This window comes from Drosophila montana, unplaced genomic scaffold (assembly GCF_035044405.1).
Source record: "Drosophila montana isolate Dmon_TW-CO22-7 unplaced genomic scaffold, ASM3504440v1 contig_3083_1, whole genome shotgun sequence".
Taxonomy (NCBI): domain Eukaryota; kingdom Metazoa; phylum Arthropoda; class Insecta; order Diptera; family Drosophilidae; genus Drosophila; species Drosophila montana.
The window spans coordinates 655,746-677,960 of NW_026997957.1; the positions used below are offsets into that span (position 1 = coordinate 655,746).

Genomic DNA, 22,215 nt, shown 5'->3' on the forward strand with positions numbered 1-22,215 from the left:
GTCTGTGCGTAATTAAGTTAAGTTGGAAACGTCGTCAACTCATTCGCTGGCAATTGTGGCAAGGTCACTTGCAGTCTTTGGACGGCATTTCTGCAATAGCGAATGTGGGCGCATGTGTGTGAGTGAGTGTGTGCCTGTGTGTGTGTGTGTAACTGTGTGTGACTGTGCGTAATTGCTTGATCTGCACGCCACACACACGCACACACGCCCTCCCTCTCTGCCCACATCCCCCTTTTGATCAATTGCTTCCATTTTCGATTTCTAATTAAACGAGTCGAATGCTCAGCGATAGAGAGACAACAGGGCGAGGGGGAGGGGGGGGGGGGGTGATCGGGCTGAGAGGGGAGCTATGAATGGCTGCAGTCTTGTTTTCAATTTCGATTTGGATTCGGCTTGCCCAGCAAACTGGCCATTGGCCAAGTAAATCGCGATATTACATCAGACAAAACGTTTGGAGAACCTGAGAATTGGCCGAGATCTGGTTTAATACCCTGCAAGCCATTCGAAAAGGGGTATATCCATTCGATTCCATTCGAGACTTCTCCCATAAGACAAAAACTATATTCTTGAGCAGCATCGATAGTTGAGAGGATCTATGGCACTTGTTATTGGACCCAATCGGATATCAAATCGATTTTGTGTCTCTGGGTATCTCTTAGTCGGATATTGCCGGGTTTTACGTGTTGTTTTTTGTTGACGGGGGCGCAGCGGAAAACAAGTCTCTTGGCCGCCAGTTGAAAGATTTGGAGCGGCGCTCTTGAGTGCACGCATTATGGCATGTGGAGCTATTCCATTGAGAAAAAACTGGCCACAGTTGCTGCAAATGACGAAATGTGCAGCAGAAAAACATGAAATTGCAACTAGGAGCACGAGATTCGAGCTAGAGCATGTGCATCGCGTCAGCTTGAGGACGGGGTGCGAGATCGAGATCGAGATCTAAAGTGTTTTCGAGAGACGCCAAGTCAAAGCAATTGTCACTGGCCATCTAGCTAGACCAGCTGGACGAGACGAGTGGCTACTTGGAGGAGGAGGGAAGGGAGGGAGGCATGGAGGGAAGGCTGCCAGAAATGGTTAAGCGCGACAACGGATCGCATATATAAAACTGAAGAACTGGCGTTAAATGCATCTCACATTCGAGCTGAGTTCTTGCAGTGCAGACGCGCTCGCCTTCCGTCAACCAAAAACAAACAAGAAAAGGAAATCCTTCAATAATGTTCGCTCAGGTAAGGCTCTCGAACAGGGGATCAGCTCCTCCTCCACTGTACTCCTCCACTCACATTCGCTTCTATTCCCCGGCAGACTGTGTGCGTGCTTGGATTGGCCCTGTCCGTGGCGCTGGCCATACCCATTGATCCTTATGGCCCGTCGCTGCTTGCGTCGCCGGCCATTTCCTATGCGGCGCCCAAGCTCCTGGCCACGCCCACCCTGGTGCAGCATGCAGCGCCCACCTATATAGCCGCCCCGGCACCTGCCTTGGCGGTGGCCAAGGTAGCCGTGCCGGAGCCCTACGATCCGAATCCACAGTATAGCTTCTCGTACGGCGTCACCGATCACCACACGGGCGACTCCAAGCAGCAGGAGGAGTCCCTGGTCAATGGCGTCGTCCATGGCAGCTACTCCCTGGCCGAGCCGGATGGCACCATACGCAAGGTAACCTACACCGCGGACAAAGTGAACGGCTTCAATGCGGTTGTCGAGAAGAAGGGCGTGGCCGTTGTCGCCAAGCCCGCTTTGGCCGTTGCCAAGGTGGCGCTGCCCACGCTCACCAAGATTGGATACGCTGCGCCCGCCTACGGCGGCTCCGGCTACGGCGGACACTACTAGACGACGCCGGGTGTCCACGTTTGACGCCCAACTCAGCCCCGACCGTTGTTGAATAGTTCTAGTATTACATACAATTCCGCTTCCAAAACCATCCGAAACACAAAAATGACGTGCGTGCTGTTTGTCCTCCATTCAAAGCCAACTCCGTGGACCTCATGTGGACCATCTAGCTTCTAGGGATACCGTTTCTAGGGGATTTCGGGAAACGGCTATCGGCCATTTATCTAGTGATTTATTAAATGCATCTACTGAATAAAAGTTTCGGTACAAAAAAAAAAAAAAACAAGAAAACATCCTCCACTTTGATTGATGAGACGGAAGTCTTTAGCGGCCAATTCCTGCTGTCTCTGGAATAAGGACTTGAAGAGTTGGACCCTAATTATTCCTTTGAAGTCCTTTTATTCTTTTCTACGTATTCCGATAGCTCGACTATCGGAGTCGACATCCGCATCTTATATTATGCATCTACCGAATACAAGTTTCGGTACAAAAAAAAGAAGAAAACCTCCTTCACTTTGATTGATGGAAAGGAAGTATCGAGAATCAGCCCAATTTCTGCTTTCTCTGGAATAAGGATTTGAAGAGTTGAATCCTCATTTTCATTGCATTGAAGTCTTTTTTCTACAGCACTTAGTGGAAAGACCAAAGTCGAAACATCGCTGACAAAGAAGTCTTCAGAGTCAGCCCAAAGGAAAAAGAAAACATCCCACACATTGATTGATGAGAAGAAGTTCAGTTTCTGCTGTGTCTGGAATAAGGACTTGGGGAGTTGAATCATCATCTAAGTCTTTTAGTTCTCTTCTACACATTCCAACAACTCTTAGTGCGACGTGCAAAGTCGAAATCCTCATGTTATGTCATGGTTGACTTCCGCTGAAGAATTGCTTTCGGAAGTACATGAAAAGTCACACAAGATTTAAGGAATTAACTTTTGGGGCAACTGGAGACAACCAACATCTCGTCTAATGCCATTTCCAAGTCAAAAAAAACACTCCATTGATTTCTTCGAAGGTTGAGAGCTTAGTCATGTGTATTTTCAATCGCTGTTGAGGTAGGTTCGACCTCAACCTCAAGACGGGCCGAAATGGGAAGCTATTAATGCGCAGCACGTGCCACAGTTAAAGTTATGATTGTCATAAAGCCCAGCACTTGCTGGGTGCTGGGATTGTGCAAATTGTTGTTGGCACGTCCATTGAGGAAATATTTTGTGTGTTCCCGACAACACGGAATGCGCCTTGCGTCAGACATTGGCTCACTTTTGGCAACCCAGACGGGTGGCAAAGCGTTTAAAACCACGCGACAACAGCACCACAAGACAGTCCAGAAAGTGCAATCAATCAATCCACAATTCAATCCAAGACAATCAACATGGCTCTGCTCAAGGTAAGTTTGGACTGGAGAAGGAGGAAATGGTTCGAGTCTTAGCTGACATCCTTTGCAGTCTCTCCTCATCAGCTGCGCTCTGTTCGCCGTCATCGAGTGCGCCCTGCTGCCCGGCGTGGCTGTGCCCGTGAACACGGACTTTGATCCGCATCCGCAATATGCGTACGCCTACAATGTCCAGGATGCCATCACCGGGGACAGCAAGAGCCAGCAGGAGGTGCGCGACGGCGATGTGGTCAAGGGCTCCTATTCCGTGGTGGATGCCGACGGTTCGCTGCGCACCGTTTTCTACACGGCCGATCCCATCAACGGCTTCAATGCGGTCGTCCAGCGTGGCCCAGTTCCAGCTCCGGTTCCAGCTCCAGTTCCACTGGTTGCCCCACGTCCAGTCGCCCCATTCCTGGGCTAGGTAACAGCTGCTGTCTGATCTTAGCTTGTAGATAAGTTATTGTCCGTTCTGTAGATCTAACCAAACTCATAAATCATTTAATAAATCCAGTTAGCCAAAGAGAACACAAGCATGGCTAATTGTTGGGACACCTGGCTCTGGCGTATGGCTATACCTAATCCAAACGCTGACAAATGGCTTTGAGTTGAACAAAATTGCTTGAAATATGCAAATGAAATGCATTTTAATTCAACTGCGAACTCAAGACACAGCGCTTTAAGGTACTAAGAAGATATTTCCTCTCTTGATTCCATTTCTTCCATACAAAATCTTCCTTAACTGTCTTCAGATCTGCAGAAATTGGAACTTAATTCTCTTCTTTTGTGCGATACAGACCGAGGAAGCTAAAAAACTGACTTCTGATCTACAGATACTGGGAAATATTTATTTTCTTTTGGTCGACCGAGATCGAGGAACTTATAGAGCTAAGCACAATATATTTCATCCAGACCTGGGGACCTGAGGAACTTAGCCCTTCCGTTTTTTCGACAGTTTGAATCCGGATTTAAACAAGATCCAAGCACAATATCTTACTTAATTGAAATCAATTGAAATTTCTTTACTTCTTTAATCTTAAGAGTTATAGACCTTAAGATTATAGCTATTAAGAATACAACCAACTTCTATAGATCGGTTCTTTAGACTTGGATTATAACCAGAGACCAGTTGACCCACGAAATGAAGTCGTTTAGGATCAAATCGTTTCCTACGTCCATATGTATCCTCTACAGCTTTTTTTTGCTTTTTAAATTCTACGCATATATTTAAACTAAATAGCTAAGCTCTAAGGAACAATAATAATACGCTTCCAATGGGAAAGCCAAGACCCAAAGACCTAACGACTGTGGAAGGAAAATATTTCTCCGGGGTGAATTAAATTAAAAACCTATAAAGACCAAGTAAGAGTGGCCTAGTCTAAGGAAGCGCGACTAATGAATACCCTGTACCCATTAAATACTCTATAATATAAGAAATATTTATTGGAGTGTCAAGATTCCGCTGGAAATCTATTAAGGAAACTCTAACTAACTCAAGGACCTTGAGCAGGACGCCTTGGTTTAAAAATTGACTTCAATTCCTATACCTCGACTTCAACGTTATGAAACTCCCTAAAGACACCGCCCCGTTCCTACCCCAAGTCCTCCCCCCCCCATCGCCCAAAGAACACTCTCCCATGCAAACTGCAACATTCACTCGATCGGATCGACACGCACTCGAATTATTCAATAGCTTAATTGAAAGTACTCGACGCGATACAATTTTTGATTACGCAAAACTGCGCATGTCTCCGCCGCCGTCGACGTCGCTGTCGCAGTCTGCGTTGGCGTCGCCGTCGACGCAGCCGCAGCGGCAGCCGCTGGCGACTGCGACGCCTAACAAGGCGCAACGTGCGTTCAAAATTAGTGATAATGGGCAAAATTGTCCCAATGGCAGTAAAATGTACGAAAAACCCAAGTAAGAGTTGTCTAGTCGAGCGTGCGCGACTAATGAATACCTTGTACGCGCCTTTAAATTGTGTGTAATGTTAGATATATATTCACAGGTGTGCTTCTTCTTAGCACTAAATTTGGAAAATGCATTCTTAAATAACTTCTGAGTTTTCTGAACGATCGTTAGGGAAATTTTCAGTTCTCAAAGAAGGCTTTTAAATGTGTTTAGCATACCAAGAATCATAATCAGAGCTCAGGTTTTGCACTAATCAACTAAGTAAATAAATATATTCTGGAACTATAGTTGTGATCTATATCTATCATCTACCTATCTATATAATGCATTTATTTCTAGTTTGTTGTTATAGTTTTCTAGAAATACTCCAAATATCGTGGCTGAAAATCCATATTTGGGCCTTGGGGCAGTTGATGACGATATCCAATGAAATATAATATTCCTGATCTAAATATCTTTAATCCATTATCTATAATCCATGATCTATAATCCATGATCTATAATCCATGATCTATAATCTATAATCTATGATCTATAATCTATAATCTTTAATCTATGATCTATATCTAGCGGAGATAAGTTTCTGTTGATGCTGATCAAGAATCTGTATATCTATTCTATTCGCCAATGTTTCATACTTCAGCCCGTCGCATACATATGCCCCACTGTACATATACCCGTTTTTCTGGCCACTTTCATTGTTTACAGGGTATAAAAACATTGTTGCAGTGGCAATTGCCTGCTGCAAGTTGGGGAGTCGGAGCTGTTGATGTCGGTTATTCGCGGATTCGCAGTCGGATTCGGAGCCGGAGTCGGCCAGTCTGCGGGGTGAACTGTTTCTGTTTCTGCTGCTGCTGCTGCTGGGCGCGGCGCGGCGCTGCTTTGTGCCAGTTTCGAAGGCTGATCTCGTAGCTAACATAGAGACGGCGACGCACACACCTTTCAACAATCGACTGGGTGCGTGGCACGTCTCTGTGTGTGTGTGTGTGTTGGCCAGCACACACACACACGTACGCACACCTGATGTCGCCTGGCCACCCGGCCCAAAAAACGCTTTCGAATTGAACTTTTTTGTCACGATCAAATCCCCGCCCGCTGCTGCTGCTTCGAGCTGCTCATGTATCCATTCATTTTGGCCTGTCCACCACTCGCCTAGGAGCTGAGCCGAGCCGGGCCGACCCAGCCAGACAACATGCGTGCCATTCTCGTAGGCCTAAGCTGTTTTGTCTGGCCTGCCGACCGAGCAACCCGCCCGCCCCTCAGCCCTGCCTCAGTCAGCTAACGCCCACCCTCTGTTCCCCCCCCCCTTCGCCCCTCGACTTGCCCTGACTGCCAATTGCCAGGGGCAATTGCGACGCAACGAAAAATGAATTATTTTCATTTTTATACCCTGCAGTTAATTGTTTATGTATAAGCCGGGTATATTGGCATTGTGACCCAAGTATGTAACAATCGATTTACATATGAGGTAGACATATGCCAGAGATTATAACATTGAACTGTTCCTTTATCGACGCTGTTTATTAGGTATATGCATAGAATCGATAAATATCGATTCAAAGATATCGATAAATATCGATTCAAAGATATCGATAAATATCGATTTATAGATACAATTTTTAAGCATATTTCTAAGGAACAGTCGAATGGAGACATCTTCTTACTTATAAGGCATACATATGCCAGAGATTATAACATCGAACTGATTGCATATCGACGCACTTTGTTAGGTCTGTGCATTAAATCGATAAATATCGATTTATAACTATCATTATTAAGCATATCTCGAAGGTTAAAAGAGCTAAGTACTCAGCATTTTGTGCGTAGGGATAATTGTATGTTTAACAAGATTTGGAAAGTTTTTTAGTTTTCCAGCCACGCCCACTCGCCTTACATTTATAGAGAATATAAAACCTCTTTTAGTACACGCAAACTATTGAATGTCATCTTTAAGCTATGAAAATGTTATAAGGAGTTATTGAAGAATGGATGTTGGTTATTGGGAGACCGAAGAAAGGAAGTGCATGCATATACTATACAGGGTATCTTCTAGTCACACTTGAATGTTAGCTTTGAGCTGTGAAGATTTTATAGGAATCGGTTAACATACACAGAAGTTATTTAAGAATGCATTTTTCCCTATTGTGAGACCGAAGAGGGGGAAATGCTTGTATATATGTATATAACTTTACAGGGTATCTTCTAGTCCCACTTGAATGTCATCTTTCAGCTATGAACATTTTATTTAAGAATCACAGAAGTTATTTAAGAATCCAATTTTCCCTATTGTGAGACCGAAGAAGGGAAATGCATGCATATATATATAACTTTACAGGGCATCTTCTAGTCGTTCCCACTCGACTAGAGCGCTCTGCTTGTTTCTTCTTGTTGGTGGTGCTGTTGCTGCTGCTGCTGCTGCATTTTGTGATCTTAGCAAGCATTTTCAATATACTCCACACGCATGCGCACTTTTTAGTTGTTGTTTTTGTTGTTGTTGTTGTTGTTGCTTTTGCATAAATATTTTTGCGGGCAGATTTGGTTGCGGATTTGGGGGCTTGGGCCTGCAGCTCGATTGGTGTTGGCTATAAAAAGCAATTGTCGCTCAGCATCAGAACCACAGAGTGAGTTCATTTGTCAGCCAAGCAGCAGCCGCAGCAGCTCCAGCTCCAGAAAATCTCCTCCAAATCGCCTTCAAATCGCCTTCAATAAAACAAAAATGGCACAAAAATTGTTGCTCGTTTTTAGCGCTCTGTTGGCCGTGTCCAGCGCTGTGCTGGTGCCCGGTCCTGGCCTGGCATTGCCCGGATATCCTTCGCTGGGCGCGCCCGTCTATCCCAAGCTGGCGGCGCCCGTTTATCCCGGCCTGGCCAAGTTGGCCGTCGCCAAGGTGGCCGGACCCGAGCCATACGATCCGAATCCACAGTACAGCTTCAGCTACGATGTGCATGTAAGTGCCCGCCGCCAGACCACCACAGACCCCAACCGAATCCTTTGCTGATTATCTTTGTTTTGCTTTTGTAACCGCAGGATAGCTCCACGGGCGACGTGAAGAACCAGCAGGAGTCGCGCAGCGGCGACGTTGTCCAGGGCTCCTACTCGCTGATCGAGGCCGACGGCACCCGTCGCATTGTGGAGTATACCGCGGATCCTGTGCACGGCTTCAATGCCGTCGTCCATCGCGAGGGCGTCGCCGTCAAGGCTGTCGCTCCCGTGGCCAAGGTTCTGGCACCGGCTCCGCTGTTGCATGCCCCCGTTGTGGCCAAGCTGCCAGCCTATGGCCCCGCCTATGGCCCGGCTCTGGCTCCTGCCTATCATGCACCCGCCTATGGACCAGCTCTGGCTCCGGCCTATCATGGTCCGGCTCTGGGACCCGCCTACTCGCCGCTGGGCTATCACTAAGTCACGATCAAAGGAACAACTGAAGACCACAATGTTGACGACCTCTTGACCTCTTGACCGCAAAGCGCAATTTCTCCTCCACGTGGCCAGCGGCGGGCTGCCGTCTGACCTATCGTCGTAGTCGATAGTTGTAGTATTAGTTGAAATGCAAGCGATATATATCGTTCTACTTATGTACATATATACGAATTCACTCGGGCGGATTCAATTCCACCCGCTCTCATCTACACTCACACATTCGTTGCCTTTCATATGTATGTTCTTCTTGTCTACCTAATCTTAAGGCTGTTTCGACCGCGATAAAAACAGAAAAAAAAAACAAAACAAACAAACAACACAGTTCTATAAATCTAACCAGCTTTTATGCCTTATTTAACTCAAGTTTAAACATGCTGAGACGAAATGCAATAAAAATGAAAAGCAATTGATATAAGTTTGTGGTTCACAAAATTAAAACAGTTCGATAGAGGAATTAAAATTTCTTTTAACTGCGAAGCGAAACTGGAACCTGGAACAGTTGATCAAAGGAAAAAGCCAGAACCAAAACATATTATTGAGAATATAGCTAGGATATCTTCAGGTCAGGCAATATAAATATATATTTCAAAAGGAAGATAAATATAACATTAACTTTGCCTGACCCTTAGAAGTAGCAAAAGATAGAAAATTTGTTAAAAGATATTCCACCTCTTTTTCAGCAAAATATTTTAAAATTATGTTTTTTAAATTTCAAGCTAGATTTAAGATTCGAACCTTTAGGCTGGTTCAAACCGCAACTTTTCACTATTAGTGCGTGTTTCTACTCTAGAACCAGGATTTAGAATTTCTTTCAACTGTGAAGTAAACCTGGAACTGAACCAGTTGGACAAGGAAAAAGCAAAGATAAGCCCGAACCGAACTATATTTTAGAGGATATACATAGGATATCTTCCAGTGAACCCTCAACATGCTGTCATTCAGGTCAGATTATATTAATATTGAAAAACTGAAAAGATATTCCACCTCTTAAACAGCAAATATTTTGGTTTTCAAGCTGAATTTAAGATTCGAACCTTAGGGCTGGTTCAAACCTTGAGTCGAAAATTAGGTAAATGATGCTCCAACTCTTAATCAACAAATTTTTGTTTATTAATTTAAAATTATACTCTTTAAATTATAAGCTATATTTAGGATTTGAACCTTTAGGCGGGTTCAAACCTTGAGTCGAACCATCGCAACTTTTCACTGGATTCGCCATGGCTAAGCCCCAAACTCAAGTCACTGTCAATGCGAACTAGTGCGTGTTTCCAGTCTGGAACCCAGAACTAGTTTCCACCCAAGAACTAGTGCGTATTTCTAGACTAGAGCCAGATCTAGTTTTCCACCCGTGAGTGGTGCGACCTTAGAATATTGCCACCGAAACAAGCAGCATTCAGTTTAGTTGGTTGGTTAGCTTTGACCGTCAGTCAAATTGTGCACAAGGCTGACAATTGGCCAAGCTGCTTATGTATTTACTTGTAATCAAATTGGCGCTAATTGCGAGCTGAGCCTTTTTTCTACTTATCATTTATCATTTTTCATTTTCCATTTGATTTGTTGGTGCCACTTGGGTGGGTCAGTTATGCATTAGCTGGCACGTCTCGTACGTATTACATTTTGCGATTGCATAAATGCCTTTTTGATGATTTAATAAAATTAAATCGTAATTTTAATCGCGCTCCAACTGATGAGGCGCCCGAACGTAGCGAAAGCTTCAAACAATTGACAGACTGAGCTGGTACAATGGGCGGAAAGTTATCAAAAAGTGAATAAAATCGTGATAAACTGAAGGGAGATTATTTTATATTAAGCTGATCCTAATCAGAATTGTATAAAGATTTAAACAAATTTAACCGGTTGAGCTTTTACTCCTATAGGGGGCTAGTTAATAAAGTAGTTCGCTTTAATTCCAGCTATAATCGGAAGGTAAATAATCGGCGTTTTTTAGTAACAAAAGATAAGTCTTAACTCGAGTCTTAGTCTCAGTCTTTGTCGATATATGTTTGAAATTCTTTGCATACTATGGGAGATAGTTAATAAAGAAGTTCGCTTTAATTCCAGCTATAATCGGAAGGTAAATAATCGGTTTTTTTTAGTAACAATCGATAAGTTGAGGTTTAGTCTTAGTCTGTGTCGATATATATCGATTCTCAAAACTATGCAAAAAGTGAAATAATCTTTGTCTGTTTATAGTATTAGATGGCCTACACACTTAATTTAGTCATCACAGCATCAATAACCGTGGTTGCTTATCGATAATTATCGATCTTTGGGAAAAGTGTGATCCAATTGAAAAACAAATAATTAAATAAAGCTGCGTGTGGCGTAGTTCTATTTGCATTAAATAATTTAAGTATTTCTGTCTCTACAGTCTCTCAGATATGCATAAGAAACGGAGCTGAAAATCGATATTTATCGATCTTTGGGCTGCAAGTGGCACGGGGAGAAAGTGTACCACAAATTTTATTTATATGCCCCTGAAGTCTCTCAGATAAGCTGTAAAAAACGGAGCTGTAAATCGATATTTATCGATGTTGAGCAAACTTAACGACTTATCGATAATAACAAACTTGATCTACTAAGAGAGACGCATAGACAAGCACACATAACTGTAGCAGAGCTTAGCTCGACTATTACACACAAAACTGCACAACTTTAAAAATACCCTAGTTCCATCAATCATTTTGATCACTTTTCAGCCAAACGCATCGGTTCGATGACCTTTAAAAAATATGCAATACAACTCGGCCCTATAAAATAGGAAACACTAATGAATCAAGCCGAAGCTTGAAGCTAGAAAGTGAAACCGAAATGGATATTTTTATGTGTTACACGAAAATAACAAACGACTTTTAGCAATTTCTACCCATTGTGACTGAACACACACACACACACGCGCACAACAAATTAATGAGTGCATTTGTGAAATGAAGACAAAAGCGTGGCTCACAGCTCGCAGCTCTTATGTGTGGGCATATATATATATAAGTGTATCTGACAAGCTATTACATATATATTATATATGCAACATATATATGTGGCCTCATGTATGTAATCATTTACGTCCCATTTGCAATTGTCGCCTTAATTAAAATGCTCAATTTTTCGTTCGTGATTTCATAATTAATAATCATAATTATGGAGTTGGGTTTTGTCTTTTTGTTTTTTGGGTTCGACTTACCCCGTAAACCAGGGTCCCCGGGGACCGTAGAGGAAGCGCTTGGCTGTCTTCCATTTCTTGCGTATGTGACTGTCGTTGGTTTTGTGCTGCAGTGCAGCATTTTGCAGGCGCTGCATCTCCTCCACCTGTCGCACCTTCCACGGCATATAGATCTTTTGCTGGAACACGCGACGATTGGCCGCCTGGAAGCTGGCCCGCTGCTTGGACGCCGCCTTGCAGGCCTCGTAGCACTCGGCCCAGAAGCGATTGATCGGCTCCCACAGATTTAGCTCGATCTCGCGCTGGTAGCGATCGTAAAGCGGCTTCACCTGGAAATATTCGCAAAAAATTTGACAGATGTCAGTCGGAGACGGTTTTTTAATTGAGGCTCAAACGCAGACCGGTTATACCGTGTCTAATGTGTGCGAGGAGGGTATACTGAAATGTAGCTTAAAGACAGAATCAGGCTTGAGTTTCTCCATAAGGCAGACACATATTTGTAAGCCTGGTAAATGGACCTTCCTTATATATTTACTTATCCCTAAAAAAGGGAATGATTTAGGAAAAAGTTTCACTTTTCTCTAGTCAACAAAACATATCGATCTCAGAATTTATCGATTTTTGAAAGCTCTACCCATTTCCGCCCATAAAAAAGATTTTCAGCTCTTATTTTACAAGCATATCCCAGAGGACGTGATAAAGGGAAGCATCACTTTTTTCTAGTCAAATCGTCTAGGGTTTGCATAAACATATCGATCGATTTTTGAAAACTCCATCCGATTTCCCCCATATATAAAAACTTATTTCATTTCTGATATTTAAGCATATCTCAGAGAATATACAAATTGGGAAAAATTAAGGAAGAAGCTTCACTTTTTCCTGATCAAGGCATCAAGAGTTTCCATAAACATATCGATCTCAGAACCTAAACATATCGATCTTAGAGTCTGTTAGATATCTATCGAATTTTGAAAGCTCCATCCGATTCCCCCCATACATAAAAACTTATTTTCATTTCAGATATTTTAGCATATCTCAGATAATATAAAAAAGGGCATATTGAAGGAGGAAAAGTTTCACTTTTGATCTCAGAGCCTAAACATATCGATCTGAGAGCCTATCAGTATTTATCGATTTATAAACAGCTTCACCCGATTCCCCCCGATTTTTCCAACTGATTTGCAGCTCTGATCTCAGAAAATATAAAAGCTACAGACACCAAATTTCGTTACCACCTCATGGAAGATTTTATTGAACCCAAACCTTTCTTCACTTATCCAAAATTCGACCTCTCTTGATTTTCAGTTAGGGTATCTAATTTGCTTAACACTCTTCTTCACACGACTTGTTTTCGCTTTCATTCAGTTGCTCTGTCCGATTCAATTCAGTGCAACTCCAAGTCAGACTCGGAGAGCGGGACTCGCTCGGAGACGGCAGACGTGACGTCCGGTCAGGTTCAAGTTCAATGTGGATGCAGATGCTGCCGCTCGAGGAAGCGCCGCTCGTTCGTGCAGCTCGAATGCAGTTTGGCCTTTGGCAGTCGAAACGAGTTTTACTCGAATCGGACGATCTACGAATGTCTAGTTTTTGGTTTTTGGTATTGAATTTGGGCAGAGATATCCGCATTTGGACATTCTTTACATAATGCTTGCTCCACCGAGGGCGAGGGCGATTGTTCCAGGGCGATGCGCTGCGCCGGGCTGCACTCTGCTGGGCGCTTTAATGGGCAACGCTTTGTCATTCGACTGGTTCCAGCAGCTGGCGACGACGACGACGACGACGACAAAGTCTCGTCTCTGCTGTCTCCGGCAACAAAACCAGACCACTTTCTTGGCGCGCGCTCAGTTGCCGAAAGAAAGTCCAACGAGTCGTGAACGGGTGCGCGCCAATGCGTTTATAGTAGAGCTCCAATAAAAAGAAACAAAAACAACAAGAGACCATCCGAAACGTTGCCTCCGTCCAATGAAAGTTGTTACTGTTCGCATTTTGCTCAGCTTGACGCCTTGAAAACTTCGAGAAATGTTTCATCTAATGCGGCTCTGCGTGTGCCTTGTAAGTGCGGTCACAGATCAAGTGACAATAAAAAAGAACTTCAAGTGAAATGCAAAGGCAATCCAAGAGAATATCAAGTGAAAATAAAAAAAATCCCAGTGAAGTAGAAGAAAATATGAAGTTGGGATCTGGGAATCATTTGGGATCATTTGTCAAGTGAAGAGAAAAAGAACTTAATGTTAAATACAAGGACATTTAAAGTTGTAAAGAATCTAGGAATTGGATCATAGTTAAAGCGAAAATAAAAGAACTGCAAGTGACATACAGGGAAATATAAATTTGGGATCTGGGAACAGGGATCATCTGTGAAGTGAAGAGAAAAAGAACTATAGAAGGAATAGAAGACAAATCTAGAGTTGTAAATATATCGTGTGAAGTTAAAACAACTTCAAGTTAAATACAAGAAAACATGAAGTTGTAATGGATCTGGGAAAAGGGATCATATGTGAAGTGAAGAGAAAAGAACAAGAAGAAAAATGCAATGGAAATAGGAATGGAATCATTGTTAAAGGAAAGAGAAAAAGAACTATAGGAGAAATAGAAGACAAACCTAGAGTTGTAAATTTATCGCGTGAATATAAAAAAACTTCAAGTTAAATAAAATGGACATCTATAAAATCTAAATAATATCGCTTAAAGATCGTCAAGTGAAATACAAATACTTATTTCTGAATAGATATTCCGACCAGGGACTAGTCTAGTTAATACCTACTTTGTAGGATGTTAGATAATCCTAAACTTTCTGCCTATTTCTGTTAGTAGCAGGAATAAACAACTATCTAGTTGTTGTCTAAACTCTTTCAGCAGGGATTGAGTTAAGTTGGGTTTAGTTTTTCTAAAGTACCTCAGCCAATGGAAGTTTTCACCCGTAGTCCTTGTCCCCCTTGACAACTAGCTCAGGCTGCCTTTTTAACCTAAGCTAAACAAAATAATTATGCAGATAAAGTAAAGTAAGAGTATTTAGTTAGCTCAAAACGTAATAGCTGAACAAGTCAAGTAGGTTGTCAATTATCCATCCATTGCTTCAACACCCACAACTTTTGCGTACATTGCGCCTTTTGGAGCTATTCATTAGGACGCCTCCAGCCATGGCGGCCATTGTCTGGTTAGGAAAACTGTGAACAAAACAAAACAAAAGCACAGCAAAACGGATTACGATGCCCGCTGAACCTGAATTGGTGACGACAATGTTGAGGTTCAATGCTTTGCCCCCTTCTACCCCTTCTCCCGCTGGGCAACGACTTGTCGGCTGTTGCGTGCGGCTTGGTTGCAAGTGTTGTTGCATGCTCGCATGCCAGGCACTCAGCCGGCAATCGATGGCAGCCACGAGGAGGAGGAGGAGGAGGAGGCGAAGAGCACTGAGCAGGGAGCAAGTCTCGTGATTGCGTTACGTGTTCGCGGAAGCAGCAGCTCTGGCAGCAACAGTGGCAACAGCGACTGCGTCATACAACAACAACACATGCGAGACGGGTTGAAAGTCAAAGGTTGACATCTTCAAAATGTTGCCAAATTGCGGCTGATAGTCGCTGGGTGAAAGTTTCATATGCGACAGGGCTGCAAACGCAAAACAAAATTGTAGGTGATTCGGTTTGTGGCACAAACCAACTCCGTGCCTTGGGATGCAGCTCGTTATCAAGACAACCTACGTCCAATAACCTAGGTTTTAGTTCAAAAGAGAAGGAAGGATCTCTAACCCTTTTGATTCGGTTTACGGCTCAAACCAACTGCCTGCCTTAAGGTTCAGTTCGTAAACAAGGCAACCTACGTCCAATAATCTAGGTTTTAGTTCAAGGAAAAGGGAAGCTTCTCCAACCCTATTGATTCGGTTTGCGGCTTAAACCAACATCCTGTTTTGAGATTCCGTTTGTGAACCAGGCAACCAACGTACAATAATCTAGGTTTTGGTTTAAAGGAAATGGAATCTTTTTCAACCTTTCGGTCTTCCTGCCCTGAGGTTCAGTTCGGTTATCAACATCCAATATTCTAGGTTTTGGTTCAAAGAAAAAGGAAGCATATCTATAACCCTTTTAAGCATATGTATATATTCTTAATAAGGACGATCAGAACTCCGTCGATCTAACCTTGTCTTCTCCTATACCATAAGCAGAACGAGCTTATGTTCTTATAAATATTCTTCTATCTCCTCCCATTCACGTAGCATCGATCATTATCAATTTTGAGACTTAGTTTTTTAAGTAGAACTAGAAGATTATAAGAGTTAGATACGCCAAAAGTGGAAAGTAGGTTGTTGTATATCATAAACAGGTTTAGTATATATTACTTCTTGGGTATCTCCCCCATTCCTAATCTTTTTTCACAAGGATTGCACTGTCAAAGCCAAAGCATTATATTCATGACTGCATCTCCAACAATATGTGGCTGAGACAAGTCGAACCACAGCCATAAAGTACCACACACAAATCTCTAATCCTTCTCCTGTCTTTCAGCTGCTGCTGCACCTTCCACTGACGCTGGGCGAGCAGAGTGCGAGCAATGAGACGACTGTGACGCAGCTGGGGAGCAGCAACAGCAGCGATCTGCTGCCGAATGCCGAGAAGCTAATTAGATATCGACGCCATCCGCCGTTTAAGCTGCGCAAGCGCAGCAAGCAGCGGCGACGCAACAAGGGTCCGCCTCCGCCCAAGATCAAGTACGGACCGCCCAGTTATCCGCCGGGACCGCCCATAAGCTACTATAAGCCCGAGGAGCCGAGCTACTCGCTGGAGGATTTCCAGCATCTGAAATTTGATGGCGCCGACTTTCAGATACCCGCCTCCAGCTACGAGGCGCAGTCCATGGATCTGGATCTGTACAGCCACGACGAGCCGGAACTCTATGGCGCCCACAAGTTTCCCAGTCTCGAGTACAGCTTCACGGGCGGCCACGAGTCGCCGCCGCCGCCGAGCTCCGCCTACGAGCACAAGCCGCACCAGAAATACGGCGTTCCGCCGCAACATCAGAGCAGCTATGAACCACCCGAATCCTTTGTACCGCAGCACTATGAGCCGCCGCCGCCTCCGCCAGGACCTCCATCCACCAAGTATGGTGTCCCTCACGTGCCCAGCTTTACGCATTCTGCTGCTCCACCAGCCCCGGACTCGTACTCCATTTACGAGCAGAAGATTCCCAATGCTGGCTATCATCACAGCTTTGCCGAGCCGCCCCGTGGACCTCCCACTCACTCCGGCAACATTGAGATATCCTACTCCCCGCCCGCCTACGAGATCTCCACTTCCTATCAGGCCAATGAGCCGCAATATAAGCCCAGCTATCCATCGTCCTCTCCTGGAAATAGCTATCAGCCAGCATCCTCTTCTCATGATAGTTATCAGCCCCCATCTTCGTCTCATGATAGCTATCAGCCACCAGCTCCTCCTGGTCATGACTATCAGCCCCCATCGTCGTCTCACGAGAGCTATCTTCCACCAGCTCCGTCTCCTGGTCATGAGTATCATTCTCCAGCTCCGTCTCCTGGTCATGAGTATCACTCTCCAGCTCCATCTCCTGGTCATGGCTATCAGCCTCCACCACCTTCTCCTGGTCATGGGTATCAACCACCTTCCTCGTCATCCCATGATAGCTATCAGACACCAGGTCCATCCCCAGGTCATGACTATCAGCCACCTGCGCCCTCCCCAGGCCATGACTATCAAGGTCCACCCCAAGATTTTGCGGAACCACCACCAGAGCATCCGCCTGGCAGCTATGGCCAACCGGACACGCATTTACCCATCGAGAGCTATCCGCAGGAGGATTATGCGCCGCCGGCGGATGAATTGCCGCTCAGTCCCAATCACAAGTTCCCGAGCTTTGACTTCCCGAAGTCCAGTTACGAGGTGCCCATCTACGACCCGATACCCTTCGAGGCGTCCAACAAGGAGGAGCAGGAGCTATTCCCGCCCATACTAAACGAGAGCACGCCCAACGAGCTGCCTCCGGATGATGCACATGCTGCGGGCAGCTCGCGAACACCGACAAAGAGCCGGAAGCGCAAGCGTCGACCCTCCGCGGCAGTCGTGTCCAAGAAGCACACGCTGGACGTGCCGGAGCTGCAGCAGGCCTACGATGCGGAGTCGCATGTGCATGTTCGCGGCACCGAGCTCGATACGGCGGCGCACGGCTCCCGCCACGTGGAGCAGAAGAGAAACTATTTGAACTTTGTAACTCGCTCAACGACAACGACAACGACGACGACCACAGCGGCGCCCTGGAGTCCGATGCGCGTGCGCACCACCTCCATCAATGCCTTCATTCCCACCGTGGCAACGACTACGCCAGCCAGTCGGAGCAGGAGTCGCGGCACCTCGCGCTTTCGCAGTCGCAGTCCGAGCCCCAGCACCGAGACGGCCTCCACGGTGGTTACCATCGAGAAGTCACGTTCCCAGAGCTATTACGATGGAACCCTTCCACCGCCCACCCAACAACAGTACTCTGTGCCAGGGGGGCGTGGTGCACGGCCAACGCGCCGACCTACACAACTGCGAGGCGGCGGTGACGCTTTAGCTTTACAGCCCGGCACGGAACGAAATCCGACGCCGAAGCGCACCACCAAAGGCGTCTTCGATACGACGCTCTTCAAGAGTCCCCTGAGCGATCGGGAAATGGACCGAAAGCTCCATTTGTTGCGTCAGAACTTGCCAAAAAATCACAAACTATACTAAAATGCGGAGAGTTCAGCATGGGGGGGAATCAATCAATACTGGGACTGGCATCAAATGCGTAAGACCAAGGACAATATAAACACTAAGATGAGTAGCTCCCATGCACTTGAATGCGACGCAAAATTTCTAGCCTGGCTTCTCATCTGGCTTTTCCCACTTCACACGACATGCCAGCCGACTGGCGCTTCGCTCTCCAAAAGCCAGACGGAACGAATGCCGAAGTCGCGGCTTGCTGATGCTGATACGAGAAAGAAGCACGAGATGTTAGAGAGAGCCGAAGCTCAGAGTACATTCTATTTTTTCAGTTGATTTCGTTTTTGTTCTCAATTTTCAACAAATCAAGCGGCATAGTTGCACCTTAGTGTCTATATTGTCCTTGGTAAGACTATCTTAATTTAAATCTAAGTTTCGAATAAGTTAAGCAATTAAATGATAAAAATTATATGAGCTGTTATGATATAATTTGATATGTAGTTTCTGGTAGATATATCTGAGATAATTTACTTTTTTAAAGGTCTCACCTAAGAGTGAGGATTTTGTCCTGATTTAGGTCCACAAATTATTAAAGTATCGGATACTTCGACTTACCATGCGTTCCATAAAGTTGCGCCACTTTTTGCTCGTGCTATACATTTGGAAATCATTGAAGAATACTGGACCAGACGATGTTGATGGCAGATCGGGCAGTGTTGTGTCTAGATTGAAGGCGGAGCGGCATTTCTCCAGCAGCGCCTTCATCACAGGCATCAGAAACGAATACTCCTCCGGATTGCCAACTGTCAAAGGGATTGAACGAACGAATGTTAGAATAACATTGAAGAGGAATTTCAATCGGGTGCTCACCCTCGATGGCATTGTCGAGCGCTCGATTGATGCTGTAGAGCAAGTAGGAAAGCTCCGCGGGATCCTCGGTGGCACGACTCTGGAGTATCGCATGCAGTTTGGCCGTGGCCATGGCCACGATGCCGGGATTCGGATGATGCGAACACTTGAGCAACAGGCCCAGATATAAACGTATCATGTCCGACCAATCGTCCGAGGAGCCTTGCTGGAATATCATCAGAGCATCGAGCAGGGCGAGCACGCCATCCAACAGCTTGGTGGAGCATTTCTTGGACTCATCCTCGTTTGAACCCAGCACGACCAGCTCGTAGACCATGCGCAGAATATTGGAGGCGTTCTAAAAGGAGCAAAGAATTAGAACTGGGAGCAACAGATATGCTTGAGTCTAAGGTAAAGGCACCTCCTGATTGATATGCGTTTGGCTGCCATGCTCGGAGAGGTCGAAGAGTGAGGCCTGCACGGCCATTTCCAGGATGCGCAGACGCAGCGACAGATGCGAGGTGATCAGCTCGTTGTTCAATGCCAACAGATTGATGCAGCCGAGGACCTGGCCGCGCTCCTGCCAGCATTGCGGATGATCGTTGGCAATGCCGCGCCAGAAAACATTGAACATCGTATTCGAAACCAAATAAACCAGCTGCTCCTCGGTGTCCACATCGCCCTCAGCCATAAAATCAAAGCCGGTGGTGCTCTGCACGGGAGGTAGATTAGTTCAAGATGAGATGGTATTTAGATGAAAACCAACCTCCATGGAGTCGCTTTTCTTGGCCGGCCCGTGCGGCGACTGTGTGGAGCTTTCGGAGCTCAGCGACTCCTCGCGGTGCAGCGAGGCAGTTGGCGTATTGTCGGTCTCCGTGGAGCTGCCCAAGGTGAGCGACTCGAAGGTGTCCTGAATGTCGTGCGTTGTCTGGCGTAGAACAGAGAAGACGCTGTTCACATTCTCCACAACGGCGCCGGAGACAGACTCAGCCAGTTCTTTAAGAAAATAAACAAATGGATTAATAAAGTGCAAGTAAGATTTCTCGCTGCGCTCACCCTTAATCTCGCTCTCGATGACAGTGGCTGCCTCGGAGACGCTGGCCTGAATCTCGTTAAGTATGAGTCCGCTGTCGCTGTGCTCCTCCTGCGATTGCGCCTGCTGCTGCTGCAGCTGTGCGAGGTTAATCTCCTGATCCGAGAACGTAATCAGATCGGCCTGTGCCAGAAAACTGGTATTGTCCTCCAGCAGCACATCCATATTGATGCCAAAGCTGCGGCGACGCTCCTCATCCGGCGGCACGCACGTAATCGGCTTGCGTATCAGGAGCCGGGCGATGGACTCCTGCCAGCCCGTCTGCTTGGCGATGGCCGCAGTGGAATGCTGTTTGACGAAGGTCGTCTGCAGCAGCCGGCGGGCTATCTCCAGCTTGACCTGCAGATCGCAGCTGCTCACATGATAGACGACAAACATGAGCCCGCCATAGTCGGGCTGTGGGCCCAGCATCTCATCCACCAGATAGAACAATATCGTCGAGCTGAGCGACATGGGCGTTATGAAGGAGAAGAAACCGGGAAACATGCTCTGATCGCTGCTCTGATCGTACAGCCGCAGCACCTGCTTGTACTTCTGATGCACACGCGAGGTGGCCAGCAAAGCGCCGAGGAACTGTGAAGGGGGGAGAGAGATTAGCATATTGCCAGTTGACCTCCTATTGCTGCACTTACTCGTATGGCGGCCTCTTGGATTTCGCTGTTGTAGCTCTTGTCCACGAAGAAATTGTAGATGAGATTGGCGCTCTGCGGCTCGTGCAGCAGCAGCACCATCTGATCCTTGCAGTTCTTGCCGCGCACATAGTTGGTCATCATCTCGAGCAGCTCGACGAGGACCAGCTCCTGCCGCACCGATGCCAGGAACGCAATAATCGCATTCACCTCCTTGATGTTGACGTCCTTTTGCAAATAGAAACGAACGATGCTGAAAAGTGTGGCACGAATTGTGCGCGCATCATCGCTGCAAATGTTATCCGGCGTGCTGTAATATTGACGCACTACGTCCAGCATGAACTGCACGCCGTAGCGTCGGCGAAAGTACTTCCGATCGTTCTTGATCATGGCGCTCAGGTATTGGGCGTGGCCCAGCGTTATTTGGAACTGCAAACGCGACCAAATGGCAAAGTCGAAGACAATGTGCTCGTAGAGAGCATCCAGCAGCTGCGCGTTGCCAGCCGAAGGCGTCGATTTGTGGCCCTGCAGCGATTCCATCAGCAGATGCGTGGCCATCAGGGCGTTCACATCGAAATAGGACGGCGGACAGCGCTGCAACATCGTGCCAATGATGGCCAAGCATTCGCTGCTGAGCAGCTGTTGCTGATTGTTTTCGTGCTCGTGGGTCAGATAGCGCAGCAGGCAGAGCAGGCTAGCCAGCGGATGTTGTATCATCTTGCATTCCGTGTACGAGTTGGACGACAGCATTTCCCAGTCGGTGAACTCCTCGGCAATGGGCGTTCTCAGCGATGCCGGCGACGCGGCAGAGTCATCGGCAGAGTCATCGCTGCCAATGGACACATCCGACTCCTGCTCCCTGACCAGCCGATGCAGCATCGGCAGTATGGCATTGATGCCGCCAATGCTGTTGATGGTGTCCTGTATCTTGATCGTTTTGCACTGCTGTGCACTGATCCGGCCCGGAAACCTGCCACCCGGTATCAGATCCTGACAGCTGCCGTGCCAAACGGCGCCGGGTGCATAGCAGAAAACAAAGCGCGAATTCAGCTCCAACAGATCGTTATCCTGCGAGAAGATGGAACTGAAATTAATGCCCGCATCGAAGATCGTCTTCAGACTGGTCGTTGGCTCCGCCAGCAGCACGCCGCCCAAATGTCCCTGCAGGCAGGCCTGCTCGCCAAACACCGTGTCCTGCATGCCAATGGGAAAGTTCTTCACATTCGGATCGAACGCGGTTTGCGTGCGCAGCGGCAGCGTGAAATAGTTGGAAACCTAAA

General features: G+C 46.2%; 5 protein-coding genes across 6 annotated transcripts in view; 4 read left to right on the forward strand and 1 right to left on the reverse strand.

Annotated features, from left to right (window-relative positions):
* The window catches only part of LOC135430754 (neurobeachin-like protein 1), a 42,863-nt gene that overhangs the window by 16,964 nt on the left and 3,684 nt on the right, over nt 1–22,215 (reverse strand). For both annotated transcript variants that reach the window (XM_064685543.1, XM_064685542.1), the window contains 7 exons: nt 20,939–22,210; nt 20,270–20,879; nt 19,980–20,209; nt 19,635–19,925; nt 19,235–19,571; nt 18,980–19,167; nt 11,700–12,007 (listed from right to left, as the gene is read on the reverse strand). In XM_064685543.1, coding sequence (XP_064541613.1) covers nt 11,700–12,007; nt 18,980–19,167; nt 19,235–19,571; nt 19,635–19,925; nt 19,980–20,209; nt 20,270–20,879; nt 20,939–22,210 — 3,236 coding nt within the window. The remainder of the gene's footprint in view (nt 1–11,699; nt 12,008–18,979; nt 19,168–19,234; nt 19,572–19,634; nt 19,926–19,979; nt 20,210–20,269; nt 20,880–20,938; nt 22,211–22,215) is intronic.
* Nucleotides 1,121–2,082, forward strand: Cpr64Ac (Cuticular protein 64Ac). The gene is made up of 2 exons (XM_064685544.1): nt 1,121–1,142; nt 1,241–2,082. Exons 1-2 carry the CDS (start codon nt 1,121–1,123, stop codon nt 1,822–1,824), a joined length of 606 nt encoding a protein of 201 aa, XP_064541614.1. The 3' UTR covers nt 1,825–2,082.
* Nucleotides 3,094–3,616, forward strand: Cpr64Ab (Cuticular protein 64Ab). Its single transcript, XM_064685546.1, has 2 exons — nt 3,094–3,207; nt 3,266–3,616. The coding sequence occupies exons 1-2, from the start codon at nt 3,193–3,195 to the stop codon at nt 3,614–3,616; spliced, it is 366 nt and encodes a 121-aa protein (XP_064541616.1). The 5' UTR covers nt 3,094–3,192.
* On the forward strand, nt 7,777–8,772 carry Cpr64Aa (Cuticular protein 64Aa). Its single transcript, XM_064685576.1, has 2 exons — nt 7,777–8,048; nt 8,129–8,772. Exons 1-2 carry the CDS (start codon nt 7,818–7,820, stop codon nt 8,498–8,500), a joined length of 603 nt encoding a protein of 200 aa, XP_064541646.1. The 5' UTR covers nt 7,777–7,817; the 3' UTR covers nt 8,501–8,772.
* On the forward strand, nt 15,022–18,404 carry LOC135430757 (uncharacterized). The gene is made up of 2 exons (XM_064685547.1): nt 15,022–15,171; nt 16,178–18,404. The coding sequence occupies exons 1-2, from the start codon at nt 15,022–15,024 to the stop codon at nt 18,389–18,391; spliced, it is 2,364 nt and encodes a 787-aa protein (XP_064541617.1). The 3' UTR covers nt 18,392–18,404.

Bases quoted from the DNA above. Each gene is read 5' to 3' on its own strand.
- Cpr64Aa (XM_064685576.1), top strand. From the start codon at position 7,818: ATGGCACAAAAATTGTTGCTCGTTTTTAGCGCTCTGTTGGCCGTGTCC. The intron at 8,049-8,128 runs GTAAGTGCCCGC...TTGTAACCGCAG, and splicing joins GCTTCAGCTACGATGTGCAT to GATAGCTCCACGGGCGACGT.
- LOC135430757 (XM_064685547.1), top strand. From the start codon at position 15,022: ATGCCAGGCACTCAGCCGGCAATCGATGGCAGCCACGAGGAGGAGGAG. The intron at 15,172-16,177 runs GTCATACAACAA...CCTGTCTTTCAG, and splicing joins ACAGTGGCAACAGCGACTGC to CTGCTGCTGCACCTTCCACT.
- Cpr64Ac (XM_064685544.1), top strand. From the start codon at position 1,121: ATGCATCTCACATTCGAGCTGA. The intron at 1,143-1,240 runs GTTCTTGCAGTG...GCTCTCGAACAG, and splicing joins GCATCTCACATTCGAGCTGA to GGGATCAGCTCCTCCTCCAC.